Consider the following 15,535-nt stretch of genomic DNA (forward strand, 5'->3'; position numbering starts at 1 on the left):
TTTTCTGTTTTAAAATAAAACTCAAAATTCTGTATAAATTCTAAGATCTGTTCTGAATTAAACGAAGTAAATAGGGTAAGAAACCAATTTTATTTTATTATTTTTTCCATTGATTTTTAATACTTTTTTTATTACGTGTGATTTAATAACTTTTAATCATAAAACCCGTATGTCTAATATTACTAATCTTTTATACGATTTTTAAGAAAAAAATGTATTTAACTTTGATGTAAATAAAATAATGATGAGATTTTTTATTTTAGCGTGTTATGACAAATATATTTTGACATAATTTGTGTGTCAAATAGGGTTTTAGAACAATTAGGCAGGGCAAATTATTCTCAAATATGTCATTTTTTTAATTTTCAATGAACTGTTGCGCTCGTTCCTAAAAAAACAAATACCTTTATACTTTTAAACTCGTGTATTAGCATACCGCATGACGTGTGTTATATTTTGTTTTTCTATTGATGACTGGACTAATTCAAACGAGAGTATAAAATTTGCTTCGCAATGAAAACGTCGAGTGCATATATTGAATGCAATTTGAGTACTTCTACCTTCGTAATTAATATGGTTCATAATATAATGTTTGAAAAATATACTGTACGTCATGATCTTTACTACTACCTATTTAAAAAAAAAAATGATATTATTTTAAATTTGATTAATTTAGCCACACTCGTCTCAATTATTTCAATGATAGTGATATAAATTTGAAATTTAACAATTTATCTGATAATACACTACAACTTTATTCTTGTCGCATAATATCTTGTCGCTAATAGTAATTTTACAACAGAAAATATAAATGTCTTAGAATTATTTTTAATTTCTGCTATTATGTCTAAAATAATACGTTAAATCTTGACAAATTCACTTTGAACGTAATACACGAGGTATAATTAATTATTTTATGATACATGTTTTGTCTAAATATAAACGCTTCTTTATGTCAAAAAAAAATTACTCATTTAATTCAACTTCAATTTATTAACATGTATTCTAGGTAAATAATGAGTGCATAAACTCATAATTTACCTAGAATAATAAAACGTTAAGTTAACTATGTATGAGCAAATGTAAATATAATATAATATAATAAATAATAAGTAATGAATATTTTTTTAGACATAAAAAGAGCAAACTTTTCCGTTATTAACATTCTTTAATTAATTTCGAGATTATCAAATCGGTCAAGTAAAAATAATTAATCTTCAATAGGCGTTTTAAAAAATATTAACAACTAAAGTTGACAAATCTTAAAAGTTTTTTCTCGATTATAAGGGTGAATGTGTGAACTTGTAAAACTTTTGAACCCCATGTTGTTGAAGTGTATAATGTAAGTAATGCATATCGAGAAGATCAATGATGGTTATCACGAAGAATATAACGTATTAATATGGAACTTTTATACAATAATAAATGTGCAAAGTATTGCAAATGCGTGTAAATAATACTTAAAAACTAAACGTATGAGAATATTTTCGTTTCCGGACTAGGCATCATAATTATAATTATATATATAAAGTTATTTTCAATCGACGTCTGACCAACCGTTAAGAAATACGAAACCAAGTTACCGAAAGTATTTGGAGAATTTATATTAGCGCTTAGTTTTTCTTTTAAATTTATGCCTGAACACAATATATATTACAGGAGGGGAGGAGAGGGACAATAAAATAAATATTTCATTTTCAATGTACCTGTCGTGTTTTGCACACAATCAAGTATATCATGCACATACACTAGCTTTGTATGTATGTAATGTTATTATGTAAATAATAGTTGAAATTAAACAAAACAACATCATTCGGGTCAATTAGTAGGTATGACACTATATAATCGATTTTTTATTTATTCAACTGATATCAATCCATTTGTAGGTCTAGAATGAATCGTTTATGTAGATTGTGAACAGTACCTATTGTTTAAGTACTATTGTCGTTGGTATTTTTTTTTTTTTTTATATAATAACAGTTTTGTCTAATCAATGTACGAAATCAACGCTTTAACTAGATAATCCAAACAAGGCATTACAACAATAGTATGTAACCTACTATTTTACGGCAGCCTACCTTTACTATGATTACCTCACTGGTAAACAAATTAAATCCTTTAAATCACATAATAATTAAATTTTAAAATCTAGAAAATCACCAAAAAAATGTCATTTAGTCAAATTAGTTTACAATTTGTATGGAAAATTCTGCTCAATAAATATAATAATCCTTTAAATCATAAAATAATTAAATTTAAATACAAACCTCAAACAATACTTCTTTCGGAGGGAAGACATCATATCATGAACATGTGTTACGATAAGCTGATTTTCCGGCTCTTATTCTAATAAGAATAGAGAATAATATGTTATTCCCTTACCAATTACCTATTATCCGGGCCCCGGGGATTATCGATTTCCTTTTATTAGCATCCCATCCCCATCACGTCCACACTTATTACTATCACCTCGTCCAATTTCTGTCACAAAGGTTCTGTTTCTAAGGTATTTTTTTTTTTTGTTGCTATAAGGCCAAAACATCTTAGTTTTTTTAATTGTCCTTTACGCATTTATATTTTCATAATACAATTTAGCTTATTTTCTAATTACTAAATCAAATGTCGGCCTTTTAGTCTCCCCTCCACCACAGAAAAAATTGTAATACTTAAAAATTAAAACCATACAACAAACATTTAAAACATTTAGTTAACACAAGTAACTTTTAGACTTTAATAGTAAGTTAATGCTATTAGGTAGATCGCACTGTAAACCGCATAAATAGACTTCTGATTAAATAATAAAATATTTGTTATAATTTGTAAATTATTGTTTGTGTTGTAATTTTAAAAGTAGGTACAACGATTTTGTATTTTATTTATAGATCATTTAATTCGGACTTCAACCGGTCACCTAAGTACAGGGTGATCTAATTAACGTAATACATTAACTGTCATAAAAATAATGCAATTTTTTTTTTCTTATATGTTATTTTACAATAAACCATCGATCTCCCACCGTCCACACGTTAACGATTACCTTGATTTGTAAAAAATATAATTTATAAAAATGTAAATATGAAGGTACTAAATCGTTAAATGTGTAAAATGCTATTGTACCAAAAGTATGTGGTGATAACACATGGACGACTATTAGGGTAGGTGTACTTACAAAAAAATTGTGCAGTACGAATTGAGTAATTAAATCACAAAAATTACCTTAAAAATAATAAATGTAACTGGCTCAAAAAAGACTACCGTGTAAATAAAGTGAATAAAACAAATTAAAAATCCTTAAAATATCAATAACGAAATAAAATCTTTAAAAGTTAATAGTAGATTTATATATACGTTTTTAGTAATTTAAATAAAAACACGTGCAAATTATATTTGTTTTAAATTGCGACTAATTTCATTTTATCTTTCATGCATTGAACAGGTTAATTTCCAATCAAATTTTCTGATCTCAAATCCGATAAAATGTCTCCAGACCCTAAAAGAAAAAAATCCACCATTACTCTGTTAATATTAATTTAAAAAAAAATTAAAATGTCAATATTGACTAATACTGTAAAATAACATTAACTAAAATGTCTCTGATAAAAATGATTTTCAGAGAAAACGAGTGTCTTGCGTTTCATGGATCAACCTGTATACAACGAATGTATGTAGTTAAAAAACAACCAATGAAGTAATTACTATTATTTATGTTTGTGTAACAATATCGTTAGTAGTATTAGAAAAATCCTTAGTCAGTATAATATACACACACACATTATTGGGAATGGACATACATTCCATACTATATGATATTTATATACCTACTATAAATGTATATAAAAATGATAGCATAAACGAATGAAAAATTACGTCCTCGGTGACAATACAATAGTTTTTTTAGCAGTGTAAGACATTTGGATTTTTAAGTCTAGCTCAATGAATGAAGCAATTCACGTATTGAAACGATATTGTATTGTTTTTTTTTAAGTGCATCGTTTTTTTTTTACGAAATCACTAATAACAATTCAGCAAATAACTGTTCACAGTCTTTTGATCGTGTATTAATCGGTTTGACGTTCGAGCGACCACGCTTAGTTCTTTTAAAGAAAAAAATAATGTTTTTACTTTAGGTGTTGTTATTTATTTATTTTAATATTAAGTTAAGTTTTTCTAGTTTTTTTTTTTTGTGAATGTGTGCAGATGAACGTTATCGGACAAAAAGCTATGCCCAGGTCAACGATGACTTTCGACAATTCGGCAGGTATAAAATGCACATTATTATTATTTTTTTTTTTAAAGGCGGGTTCAAAATAATAGCTCAACCCCCAAAAATTACATATATTTCAACTTAAAATTACGGCGCGCTTTAACATTTAGTCGAATTAGTTTTAAATTTGTATGGAATATTCTGCTCAATAAAAATATTGTAAAACATAAATTAAAAAACATTATTATACAATAACAGTGTTATATTTTTAGTTTTTTAAAATAAAACATAGTAAACATTAAATTAGTCATTTTTTTATTATTAACACTAACGGTATACTTACACGAAAAAAAAATACTAATAGCTGAATAAATTCTAGATGTCATAATAATAGAATATGGTTACGTCAACTATACCAATTTAACTTAAATAAGATACCATAAAACAATTATGATTAGGTATTGTTGAGTCATGTTTAGCTGAAGTATTAGATTTTTTGTACATATTTGTATTAAAACGGATTTGGGTGTGGGGACCCCCATTCTTTGTCTTTATCACACCCAAAAACTCTTTAATATTCAATTATAAACTTGTAAAACTATTGTTACTATTGGTCTGTCCAGTAAAATTAAAAAAAAAAAGGTAAGGGAACTTTAGGATCAGGGAATTCACAGGATTATAGTAAATATTAAAACTGAAAGTGATACAATTACCTTTACATAAACGTTTCGATGCGAATCTGTATATGGTAGAAATACAAAAATGTTTAAAAGCATTGTGAAAACTATAATGTGCTTAACATTTTTTTTTTTTTGTACTGGGGTGGATACGATTATATATATGATGATCGTCGGTCATTTACCAATAATTCGTTGTTACTAATAGACAAATATATGATACATGACGAATATTGATTCACTCTTACATAGCAACTTAAAAATTGACTACGGCCCATAAGTAGTTTCCCCATATTTTTTTGGTATTTTAAAAAGCTTTTTTGAGAAAATCGTTTATGTTTTATGGCCCCATTTTAGATAATCATTTAAATTAATATTTAGCCCTAAAACTTCACCTAAAAAAGAGAAGTCTATAAAAAGATTCCTTCCCTTCTGAGGAAAGGGTTTTTAATATATTATTGGTTTATCAACGTACATGGATAATAATTTGTCTAAAGAATATTCCATACAAATTAAAAAAAAAAAGTTGCAGTGCCGCAATTTTAAGTGGAAAAATATTTAATTTTTAAACTGTTAATAATTTTCAATTCAAAAATGGTTTGTTTTGAATTCGTATATCTCCCCTAGCATCATACATTAATTATGAATTTTGGGTATTTGGGTATTTACAATTTTTTACAAATGTTTTTTCGGCCAACGTAATTACAGAGAATTAGGTTAACATTGACGCGGCATATGTATCTAACATTAATTTTTACTTTTTTGTAGACTTACAGATACTAAATGGTTTTAGTTGTTTAATAATCGTGTTAATAATATTTCCATCAAGTTTAATAATTTTCAAATGTCAAACTGTATATTATGAACATTTTTTGTTAATTAAAGGAGTGTTCAATTACTAATAACGTCTGGACGATAACCATTTTTTAATTGTGATTTCTCTAGAGCATTTACTAAAATAGAAAACATATATGAATATCACATTAAGAAAACTACGAGTATAAACCAAAACTGATATTGTTCTATTTATAAAACAATTAAATTTGTAGGCTACCTTTCAAAAATCAAGTTATTATCAATCTAATTTGTGTAAGGAGGAGATACATTTGTTCCGGGTTTTTAGGGAAATTATAATCACATCGAAAACCCACAAAAATAAAAAACTGATCTACATTTATAAAACTGTAAGGGATATTGTGGATTCATAAAACATACTTAACAGCTAATAATTGTTTAATGTATATTTTACCTTTTTTTTTTTTGTTGCTGCTGTAGGTCTACTAAACGTTCATTCGTCCGATTTTGAGTTAATTTTGACGAAAAACAAAACGTTTTGGAATAGACATTTTATTCTGGTCTGGGTGTCAGCGTTTGCCTTGTTCGTGATCGTCGGCGGGTTGACGTTCTTCATCTTCGACGAAATTTACAACGGAGGTAAAACCCATATTATATACGTATGATAAGAGATTATGTTAAATTCAGATTGACGATTTAAAGCGCCTTATCACAGATTTCTTATCAGCTGCTTATCACACATTAGTTGTGGAAAGAAAGGGGATGAGAGAAAAAGGAAAAGTGAGGAGATTCGAAGGGAGTGAAAAGTAAGAAAAAATAAATAATGGGATGTGAAGAAAGGAGAGGAAATGAGCATTTATCAAATCTTAATACATATCCATGAATCAATGTTTTTCCGTGTAACGGAGAAAATTTGCATTTAATTTTTGTAACTCAAATAGAAAAAAAAAATAACAAATTCTACTTCTCCATTAAACGAAAAATTAGAGAATCATGGTTATGTTTTTCTTTTCTTTTCCCTCTTTCCCTTTCCTCCGTGACCTGTCCCGTGATCCTCCCCTTATTTTCTTTTTTTAAGAACTCATGATAGAATCATATTCTGCTCCTTCACCCTCCTCTCTCTCCCTTACATTAACCCCTCCCACTCACTCTATTTTTCCTTCTTCCCTACTCTTCTAACATATCAATATTAAGGGGAACGGAAAGCGCTTTTTATTAAGAGGCAAAGGATAGGCAATATTTGTCAAAAATTGATCTAATAGCCATTTTTCTTATGTCTACTAATTTCAAGGTGAACACACACTACAATTTTCTAATTATAATAATACTTTTAAAGTTATTTTTGTCCGAGTTATGACGAAAGTTTGATAAAAAGTCATTTTCTGGCGTATCTATTGGACAGATTTCAAGTTTTTCTTTTTATGCGAAGCTTACTATTTTTTCTATAAGGGCTAAAAGGCCGATTTTTGATTTAGTAAATAAAAAAGTAGTTAGGTGTATTAAAAAAAAACTATAAAAAAGTAAAAATAAATATGCTTATAAATATTTTTTGAAAATAAAAATTAAAAATCGGCCTTTTAGACCCCATAGAGAAGATGTTAAACTACATAACAAAAAAAATTGTTGAAATCGGTTCGGTAGACACTTCAGAAAGTGACTCCGCGTTTTGGTCTTTATTTGTAAAAAATTGACTCTTTCCGTTCCCCTCAAAGGGATTGCATGCAGTTGGTTTTTAAGGAGTTTTGTAAAGGCAATATTTAAGAAAAAAGTGGTTTTAATAAATTCCGATCATGTTAATTAATTGACCGGTTAATTTGTATAAGCTTCATGGTATTATTTTTAATTTAAACCATTTTGTCTATGAGTAAAAACCATTTTAGTTAATATAATATACCTTTTTTGTTCCATCGCACAGGCTGAACCAATGATCCGATAAGCAATCTGAAAACAGATATGAATTCATCATGAAGTTTACTTGAGATTGGTCAACGTACTTTTTTGATATCTTATTTTTACTATATATAAAACACGTTTAAATATTATATGAAATTTCAGATTTTAAAATCAAATTTGGAAAGACTTAAAATAAAAAATTTTAAAAAGTATCTTGACCGAGCATGAGTAAACTTCATGTCGAATTCAAATCTGTTTTTTTATTGCTTATCGGATAACTGGTTCGGTCTGCGCAACGGAATAAAAATTATGTGTTTTGACTGAAAAAACCGACCGCATGCAATCCCCTGTCTGTTTTTAAGGAGTTTTGTATAGGCAATATTTAAGAAAAAATGGGGTTTTAATAAATGTTGACCGTGACAATTAATTTATCAGTTAATTTGCTTAAGCTTCATAGCTTAAACAAATGATTGCATAATAATTGCAATAATGCATGATTGCATTATTGCATTTTTTATTTCAATAATTTTTTCTATGGGTAGAACCCATTTTTGTTTATTTTAGACTAAAAGGTCAGACAAAACGTCGACGTAGGAAGGTCCATTTCCAATTCTGTAATGAGATTCGAGTTCTTTGGCTACTTTACTATGTTATGTAGAAAGCCGATTTTCATTAAAAAATGTCAGTTTCTTGTAATTAAATAAATTTAACTACATTTTTATTTCAACATGAAACCCCAATTTTTTACATAAAAGAAGAAAAAAATCAAAAATCTGTTTTCCTACATCACCTAGTAAAGTTGCCAAAAAAACAAAATTGAAATCGAATCATCCCAAGTAGTCGATTATTTTTTTTTTATCTGGCTTTTTGGTATAAAACGTCCAAAAAAAAAACCCGACCGCATGCAATCCCATTAAAAAAATACTATACTATGACTGTTCTAGGTAAATGCACCAACTCCGCGAAAAACGATTCCGACGTGTTGTATCAGCCGTACGAATTGCTGCCGGACACGTTAACCGGCAACACTACGGCAACGGGAATTTTAAAAAAACGAATACGACGTTTCCAGTCAGGATTCGACGAGGTTTACGAGCAAAAGATATCGGTGACCCGCGAACTGAGCGAGGGCATAAAAGCAATGAGCTTCGAAGTGAAACGGCTGTACAACGGTCTGGCGCAACTGGGAACCCGCGTGAACCGGGAGAAGCGGTCGCTGGGCGAAGGTCAGGCGGCCATAGCCGATTGCGTGCAGATGAAGGAAAAGTTCAAAAACATCTACGAGGAGCTGAACCAAATACGTAAGACGTTGACGATGATGGACGCGCACGGCATATGCCGTTGCAAGTGTCCAATCACAGACGCCAACCGAGCGGCGGAACCGTCGTACGAGACCACCGCCGACGCAATACTAGACTTCACCACGTTCGATCCGGAAACCACGGAAACCCGGGAAAGCACGACCGACTTGCCGAAAAAGCAAAACAAACTAATTTACGTTGCCGCCCCCTACCAACCTCGGGATAAGACAAACCGAGATCGCGAGCCGGCCGGAGACGGGATTGACCGCGAAACGACCGTCGCCGAATCGACCACTAAGCAAGACACTACGACTTTGCCTACTACCAATCCTGCCTCGTCGATTCCAACGACGTCTGTTGCAAAAAAGACAGACGACGACGACGACGACGACGAAGATACGTCGTACGGCACGACCACGGGAATCTACGAGGACATGTCTGCGGCAATGTCGAACAAGGTGACGATAATTGACAACGCCGATCGGTACAACGCGACCACGGTCGTGGACGACATATCGACGACCGACGCACGATTTACATCCAAGTCGGTGGAACCTGCAACGACGACCGTGCAGAGTCAATACGACGATGGTGAGAAACCGGCGGTGTCGAACGCGAGATCCGACCAAGAAGAAATCACATACGCGAGTACTACGGTAGGCAATGAAGATGTTGCCAAAACGACGACCGCCGCCGAATATTCTGGTGGTGTTACAGCAGATAATACGACACCGTCATCTGACGATGCCGACGACGCGAAAATTGAAAAATCCAACGACGATAACCCCCCGGCAACGATGACAAAACCTTGTGCTCAAACGCCGAATAATCAACAACAACAACAACAGCCGTTGTATCCCATCTGTTACTATCCCGTGCAGTGCTATCCGAATACGATGGACTGCCAGCAACAAAAACCAGACAGAAACATCATGAAATTTTCCGCTCAATCGCTTAACTCGCACAAAACAAAATCGACTGGCGCCCAACCCACCGTCATACAAAACAGTTATCCGATAATGTCGATTTGTGCACCGGGCATGGACTGCCGCATGCCGGCCTTCTCCGGACAAACAAATACACTGCATTGTATGTTTACCACACAAACAACAAAAGTAAACAAAGCGCCAATTGATAAACAAAGCCACAGCTCCAGAAGTTCGGATAAAAAATCAGAAGAAAAAAATGGGAATTACAAGAAAAATCAACCCACCAAAAGCAGCAGCAACGCTAAAAGCGCCTTCGAAGATAATAAAGAAATTTTAACAGGTAAATGCGCATGTTATTTAACTGTAATAATACGGGCAGAAGTATTTAGTAATTATTGATGCTTGTTTTTCTATAAAGATACAAGATACATTTTACTTGTATCAGTATCAACATTTGTTATACGTGCATAAGGTATCGAGAATTTTTTAATATATTGACACTTTTATCAAGTACTACCAGTATTGATCAACAAATTAAACTAAGAAATATTTTCAAAATACATATTTTAATTGTAATTTTGTTAACATTTTTCCTGACATTGATAGTTGGAACAGCTGGAACAGCCCACCTTTGATTAAAGGTGTATTTGGATTAATTGATATTTCGCTTAACTAAAATTGAATTCCACTACACATTAAGTGACTATAAAAAGTACCATTTGAAGGATTACATAAATTTCCCAAATTTCAGTCAAATTCAGTCAACCATTCAGTAGTCAATCAAACATCGCATAGATTGAAATTGGAAAAGCTTAAATGGATTAAGCTTTTAAGTATTTGACTACATCTTAAATATTTTCCGGCTTTGTATAAGTACTTACTAAGTACCTCCCTGCTTTAGAATAGGATTTTGTGGTATGTTTTTTCTTATTCATTTTTACTATGTTTTTTTAGGTATTATTCTCTTCTTATTTTTTTACATTTCCACTATTTTTAACTAATTAAGAACGACCACTGGCGATCAATCAAATCTGCTCTTAAATTTCAATCCCGTTGACTTTTCAATAGATTTTTGTCTATAGATATATTTTATAAAATGTTATTTAAGACATTTACTATACTTATATCTTTTTTGAACTGGAAAATAGGTGCTCTAGAATGTCCTGCCAACTCGTACTCCTGTTTGGATAATTCCATGTGTGTGGACAGCCAGGACTGGTGTGATGGTAGAATACATTGCAGCGATGCTAGCGACGAAGCTCAATGTAGCTGCAAGCAAAGAATTGAAAAGGATAAGATATGCGACGGATACTATGACTGTCCGAAGGGAGAAGACGAATTGGGTTGTTTTGGTAGGTTGACCGGTAGATGATGAAATATTTTTTATATTTGCCAACTGTTAGGTAGACTACAATACTATATTATCTGCACTCAGGTTGTGATGAAAACTCGTTCAGTTGCGGTGACTGGGATAATTTTAGTCAGCGCTCGACTTGTTTCAGCAGAGAAAAACGTTGCGACGGAATACAAAATTGTTTGAACGGCCATGATGAAAACGAATGCACATTGTTGTCCAGGAGAATTGAAAATCCCAACGATGTGAGTCCTAAAAAAATAATGTCTAATCAAAATGTCGAGACTGATTAATATTTTCCACGTGTACGATTTTCAGGATTTTTTCGTATCTTATTCCAGCGGATTGTTGCACCACAATTGGAAGGGCAAATGGTTTCCTGTCTGTAATGGCAATCAAATAAGCGACCTAGCCGAACAGGCCTGTACCGTCGAAACCGGAGAGAAATCAAAGTATTATGCGAACAGCGATAACACGACGATTATCTCGCGATGGGTTAAAACTAATTTTGAATTTGTCTTGTCTCTAGGCCTAACAAAATAGAATATATCACTGAAATGACCGACTACAGTGGGCCCTACGTCAACATAAACAATAACAACGTGATCAAAATCGTAGAATCATGTCAATACCAAGGAATTTTAGTTGAATGTAAACCCATGGACTGTGGCGTACGGTCCAGTTTTAGACTTAACAAAAACACGAATCTGGATCGAATGAAAAGAAAAGCGCACGTAAACAGCAATAATTCTTCGCGGGACGCAAGAATCGAATCGGATACCCTTAGAGTAGTGGGAGGCATTGCTAGCAATCCAGGAGCTTGGCCGTGGCTTATTGCTTTATACCAGGATGGTATTTTCCATTGTGGCGGAGTAATATTGAATGACAAATGGGTGATGACCGCAGCACATTGTGTTAATCAGTAAGGCAAACATCATTAAACTACTATTATACATTTTTTAGGACCTATACGATAGCTGTATTAGTTTTATAATGATATGTTTTTATTTTTGTGTGTCTGAAGACACGATAACTTTTTTCCTAAATTTTCCAATTTACTCGAGTAGCACCTCTATAGAGTTCTTCTAAGACAGTTATTTGGAGGTAATAATAAAAGCACATTCGAGAAAATGCTTCGATACGAATCTGTGAATACTGGACCCCACTTTGGTAATTTCTCACTGTGCTTGGTTTAGACTGCGCTGGTTTTTATTATTCGAGTTTGAAAATATTATATACATTTTATATTAATTCATTAGATTCTTCGTGGTTTTACTCCTTGTTAATATTTATATTTATTTAATTACAATCGCGTTACGTTTAAAAACATGTCATGTATCAGGAACAATGTGTTTGAATATTTTTTAGATACCAAAAGCATTTCTATGAAGTTCAGGCTGGTATTTTGCGAAGGTTTTCGTTTTCGCCAATGGAACAGTCGAGAACTGTCACTCACGTAATAGTGCATAGTTTATACAGTAAGGCCACCATGAAGAACGACTTAGCTATTTTGAAATTAGAAGACAGCCTCGAGTTCAACCGTTGGGTTCGACCGGTTTGTTTGCCAGATACCAAATTCAATTGGTTCCCGTTACCTGGTACATTTTGCACGGCAGTAGGCTGGGGAGCCACGGTTGAACACGGCCCCGACCGTAAGTATAGTAATTAATTATTATTAAACGCGAAGCTAAGAAAATAAATATTCGATTATTACAATACTGTGTATTTTAGCGGATAACATGCGTGAAGTGGAAGTGCCTATACTTGCTGAATGTAAGCATAAGGAAGACCGGGAAGGAGAAGAGATCTGCGCGGGCTTCTTAAGTGGAGGTCACGACACGTGCCAAGGCGATAGTGGAGGCCCGCTGCTCTGTAAGGAACCTACTAACATTAATAAATGGTATGTCGCTGGAGTAGTAAGTCACGGCGAAGGCTGTGCAAGACCACAGGAACCAGGCGTATACACCAGAGTGGCGTTATTTATGGATTGGATTGTCGAAGTTACAGGTGAGATTTGTAAAATGCATTTTTCATTTGATATTTTTTTAGAACAACACAAACAACATTGTATTTGGCAGTATCGTACGTTATTATAATATCTATTAATTTATTTGACACGTTGAAGTCTCCTAAGACAGATTTGTTAGGGTTAAGTAAAAACTAAAGGACATTAGGAAGGCAGGAGGTTATGACGAATGCTCATACGGGAAAAGGTGTAGACTAATAATGGTTAATACACAATAAATGTATAGTATGAACCTTCCGTAGAGGATGAAGCTGTCATAAAAGGATACTTTGGGTAAATATGTCAAGCGGTATGTTTTCTAGTAAAATAACGAGCTGACTTTTTAGGGTAAGGAGAGGAAAATAGCACACAAGAGAATCATTGTTGCTATGCTTGGAATGATAGCCCTCGAGTAGAAAGATCCTTACTTATAGTATTCATATAGATATTAAAAAGAATTACAAGAACACATTACAAGAACCTGATAGTTTTTGTCTTCAAATAATTATGTTAGTTAAAATAAATGAAGCAGTTAGTGCAACAGAGAACTAACCCACATAAACAAAAAAGACAGTAATACCACATTTAGGTCTTTTATTTATACTGAACTAGGTGCAATAACCATTTTTCAAAGTGCTGCCAACTAGGCGAAAACAAAAAAATAAAAATAAACCCGGTTAGGTTTGCATTAAACTAGTTTCAATTCTAAATAAAATGGTACTGATATCTCCATTTTTCAATTTTTTGTGAGTTAGTCCACTGCTGCGCGCTCACCGCCCTAAATATGTTATGTGATATAACTGAAAAACTTTTTACATGTTTTCTACTCGGTAGAAAATAAAAAAATGTTTTTTTTATCTAGATAAATTTTATTTATTTTTATGTTATACCTGATCTAACCTCGATACGATTTTTCAGACGAATCAAACTTACCGTTGGAACGTCCATTAAGCTATTGTCCAGGGATGCGGTGCAAAAAGGGCGAAAGGTGTATACCAAAGAAAAGACAGTGTGACAAATATGTAGACTGCATGGACGCAGATGATGAGCAGAACTGCGACTTTTCTGGATCAGAATATGTACCCAGTATGTATTTAACTAGACACACGGATCACAGCCACATAAGATACAAGAGCGTGGGACATACTGATGATCGCATTACCAACACTACTAAAGTTATGGCGATAACAAAACCATCAACTCCGTCAACAACCACAACAAGAACAACACTAAAACCGACACCGAAAGTAGAAAATTCACCAACGCCATTAACGACTACAACTAGTACTACAATTAAGTTTGAATTAATGCCAACCACATCATCAACACTGTTAATCAAGAAAACTCCAAACAATAGCGATCAAACGACTAACACGACTGTTTTAGAAGATATGTTATTCGATAATCAATTCACCAAAGACATTTTTAGCTGTACAAAGTAAATACTAATATAAATACATTTTCTTTCGAATATATAACATGTTAACTCGTGGACAAAGCGTCGAAAGAGGAAACAAAAGTGAACGTAGAATAAGAGTAAACACCTATTTGTTCTACTGTGGCCCTAGAACACTAACCTTATTTTTATACATTTATTGCTAATCAAAGGTCAATGACTAAATAATAAAACTAATAGGTCTTCATTGTCATTTTATCATTAAACATCATCAAAAATATGTACGGAGGTAAAAGCGAATGTAAACAAATGAATAGACATTATAAAAATCCTTGTCCGTCGAATCGACGAATTTTTAGCGTTAGGAGTTGTGGAAATCGCTGTCCCGAGTCAATTGACCACTGGTTGAATTTTTTATAGTTAATTTCTTGCTTCGTTGTTATTTTAGAATTGTTCAAATAGTGCCTCTGAACCATCGCTGCGATGGGAAACTGGACTGCGAAGACGGTAGCGACGAGCAGTCCTGTGACTGCCGGATGCGATTGACGAATATGTTTAATTCATCGGCTATTTGCGACGGAATAGCAGATTGTTACGATGGCACAGACGAGGTTGGATGTGGGGTCAAATGCAAAAGCGACGAAGTAAGTTGCGGTCTATCTAGACAGTGTATTCGAAAGATTAAGTGGTGTGATGGAGTCGTAGACTGTACCGACAAGAGCGACGAAAAACACTGCAGTGAGTGTACCTCATAAACCCTAATAGTGTATGTTATCTTAAGCTCTTGTATTCTCCACAGCGATACTCACAAACGGCACGGACCTGGTGGAATTAGACGCCTCTGGTCGACCTGTGGTAAATCCGTCGGGAATGGTAACCTTCAATCGTCGAGGCGTTTGGACGGTACAATGCGTAGAAGACAAGGTGGCTTTGAAAATGGCATATGATGTTTGCTCGAGTCTAAACTTTATGTAAAAAAAA

At 33.0% G+C, this 15,535-nt stretch overlaps 1 protein-coding gene across 1 annotated transcript in view; it reads left to right on the plus strand.

Annotated features, from left to right (window-relative positions):
• The window catches only part of LOC126846369 (serine protease nudel), a 38,021-nt gene that overhangs the window by 18,676 nt on the left and 3,810 nt on the right, over positions 1-15,535 (plus strand). Inside the window, exons 2-13 of the mRNA XM_050585713.1 lie at positions 4,198-4,258; positions 6,157-6,315; positions 8,514-10,139; positions 10,948-11,151; positions 11,235-11,398; positions 11,472-11,605; positions 11,683-12,075; positions 12,522-12,805; positions 12,885-13,160; positions 14,077-14,596; positions 15,003-15,292; positions 15,354-15,525. Coding sequence (XP_050441670.1) covers positions 4,198-4,258; positions 6,157-6,315; positions 8,514-10,139; positions 10,948-11,151; positions 11,235-11,398; positions 11,472-11,605; positions 11,683-12,075; positions 12,522-12,805; positions 12,885-13,160; positions 14,077-14,596; positions 15,003-15,292; positions 15,354-15,525 — 4,283 coding nt within the window. The remainder of the gene's footprint in view (positions 1-4,197; positions 4,259-6,156; positions 6,316-8,513; positions 10,140-10,947; positions 11,152-11,234; positions 11,399-11,471; positions 11,606-11,682; positions 12,076-12,521; positions 12,806-12,884; positions 13,161-14,076; positions 14,597-15,002; positions 15,293-15,353; positions 15,526-15,535) is intronic.

The sequence above is a fragment of the Adelges cooleyi genome, unplaced genomic scaffold (genome assembly GCF_023614345.1).
Source record: "Adelges cooleyi isolate 19-005CV unplaced genomic scaffold, UGA_ACOO_1.1 ACOO_flye_CR_arks_rails_tigmint_CR_PRNA_9, whole genome shotgun sequence".
NCBI lineage: Eukaryota > Metazoa > Arthropoda > Insecta > Hemiptera > Adelgidae > Adelges > Adelges cooleyi.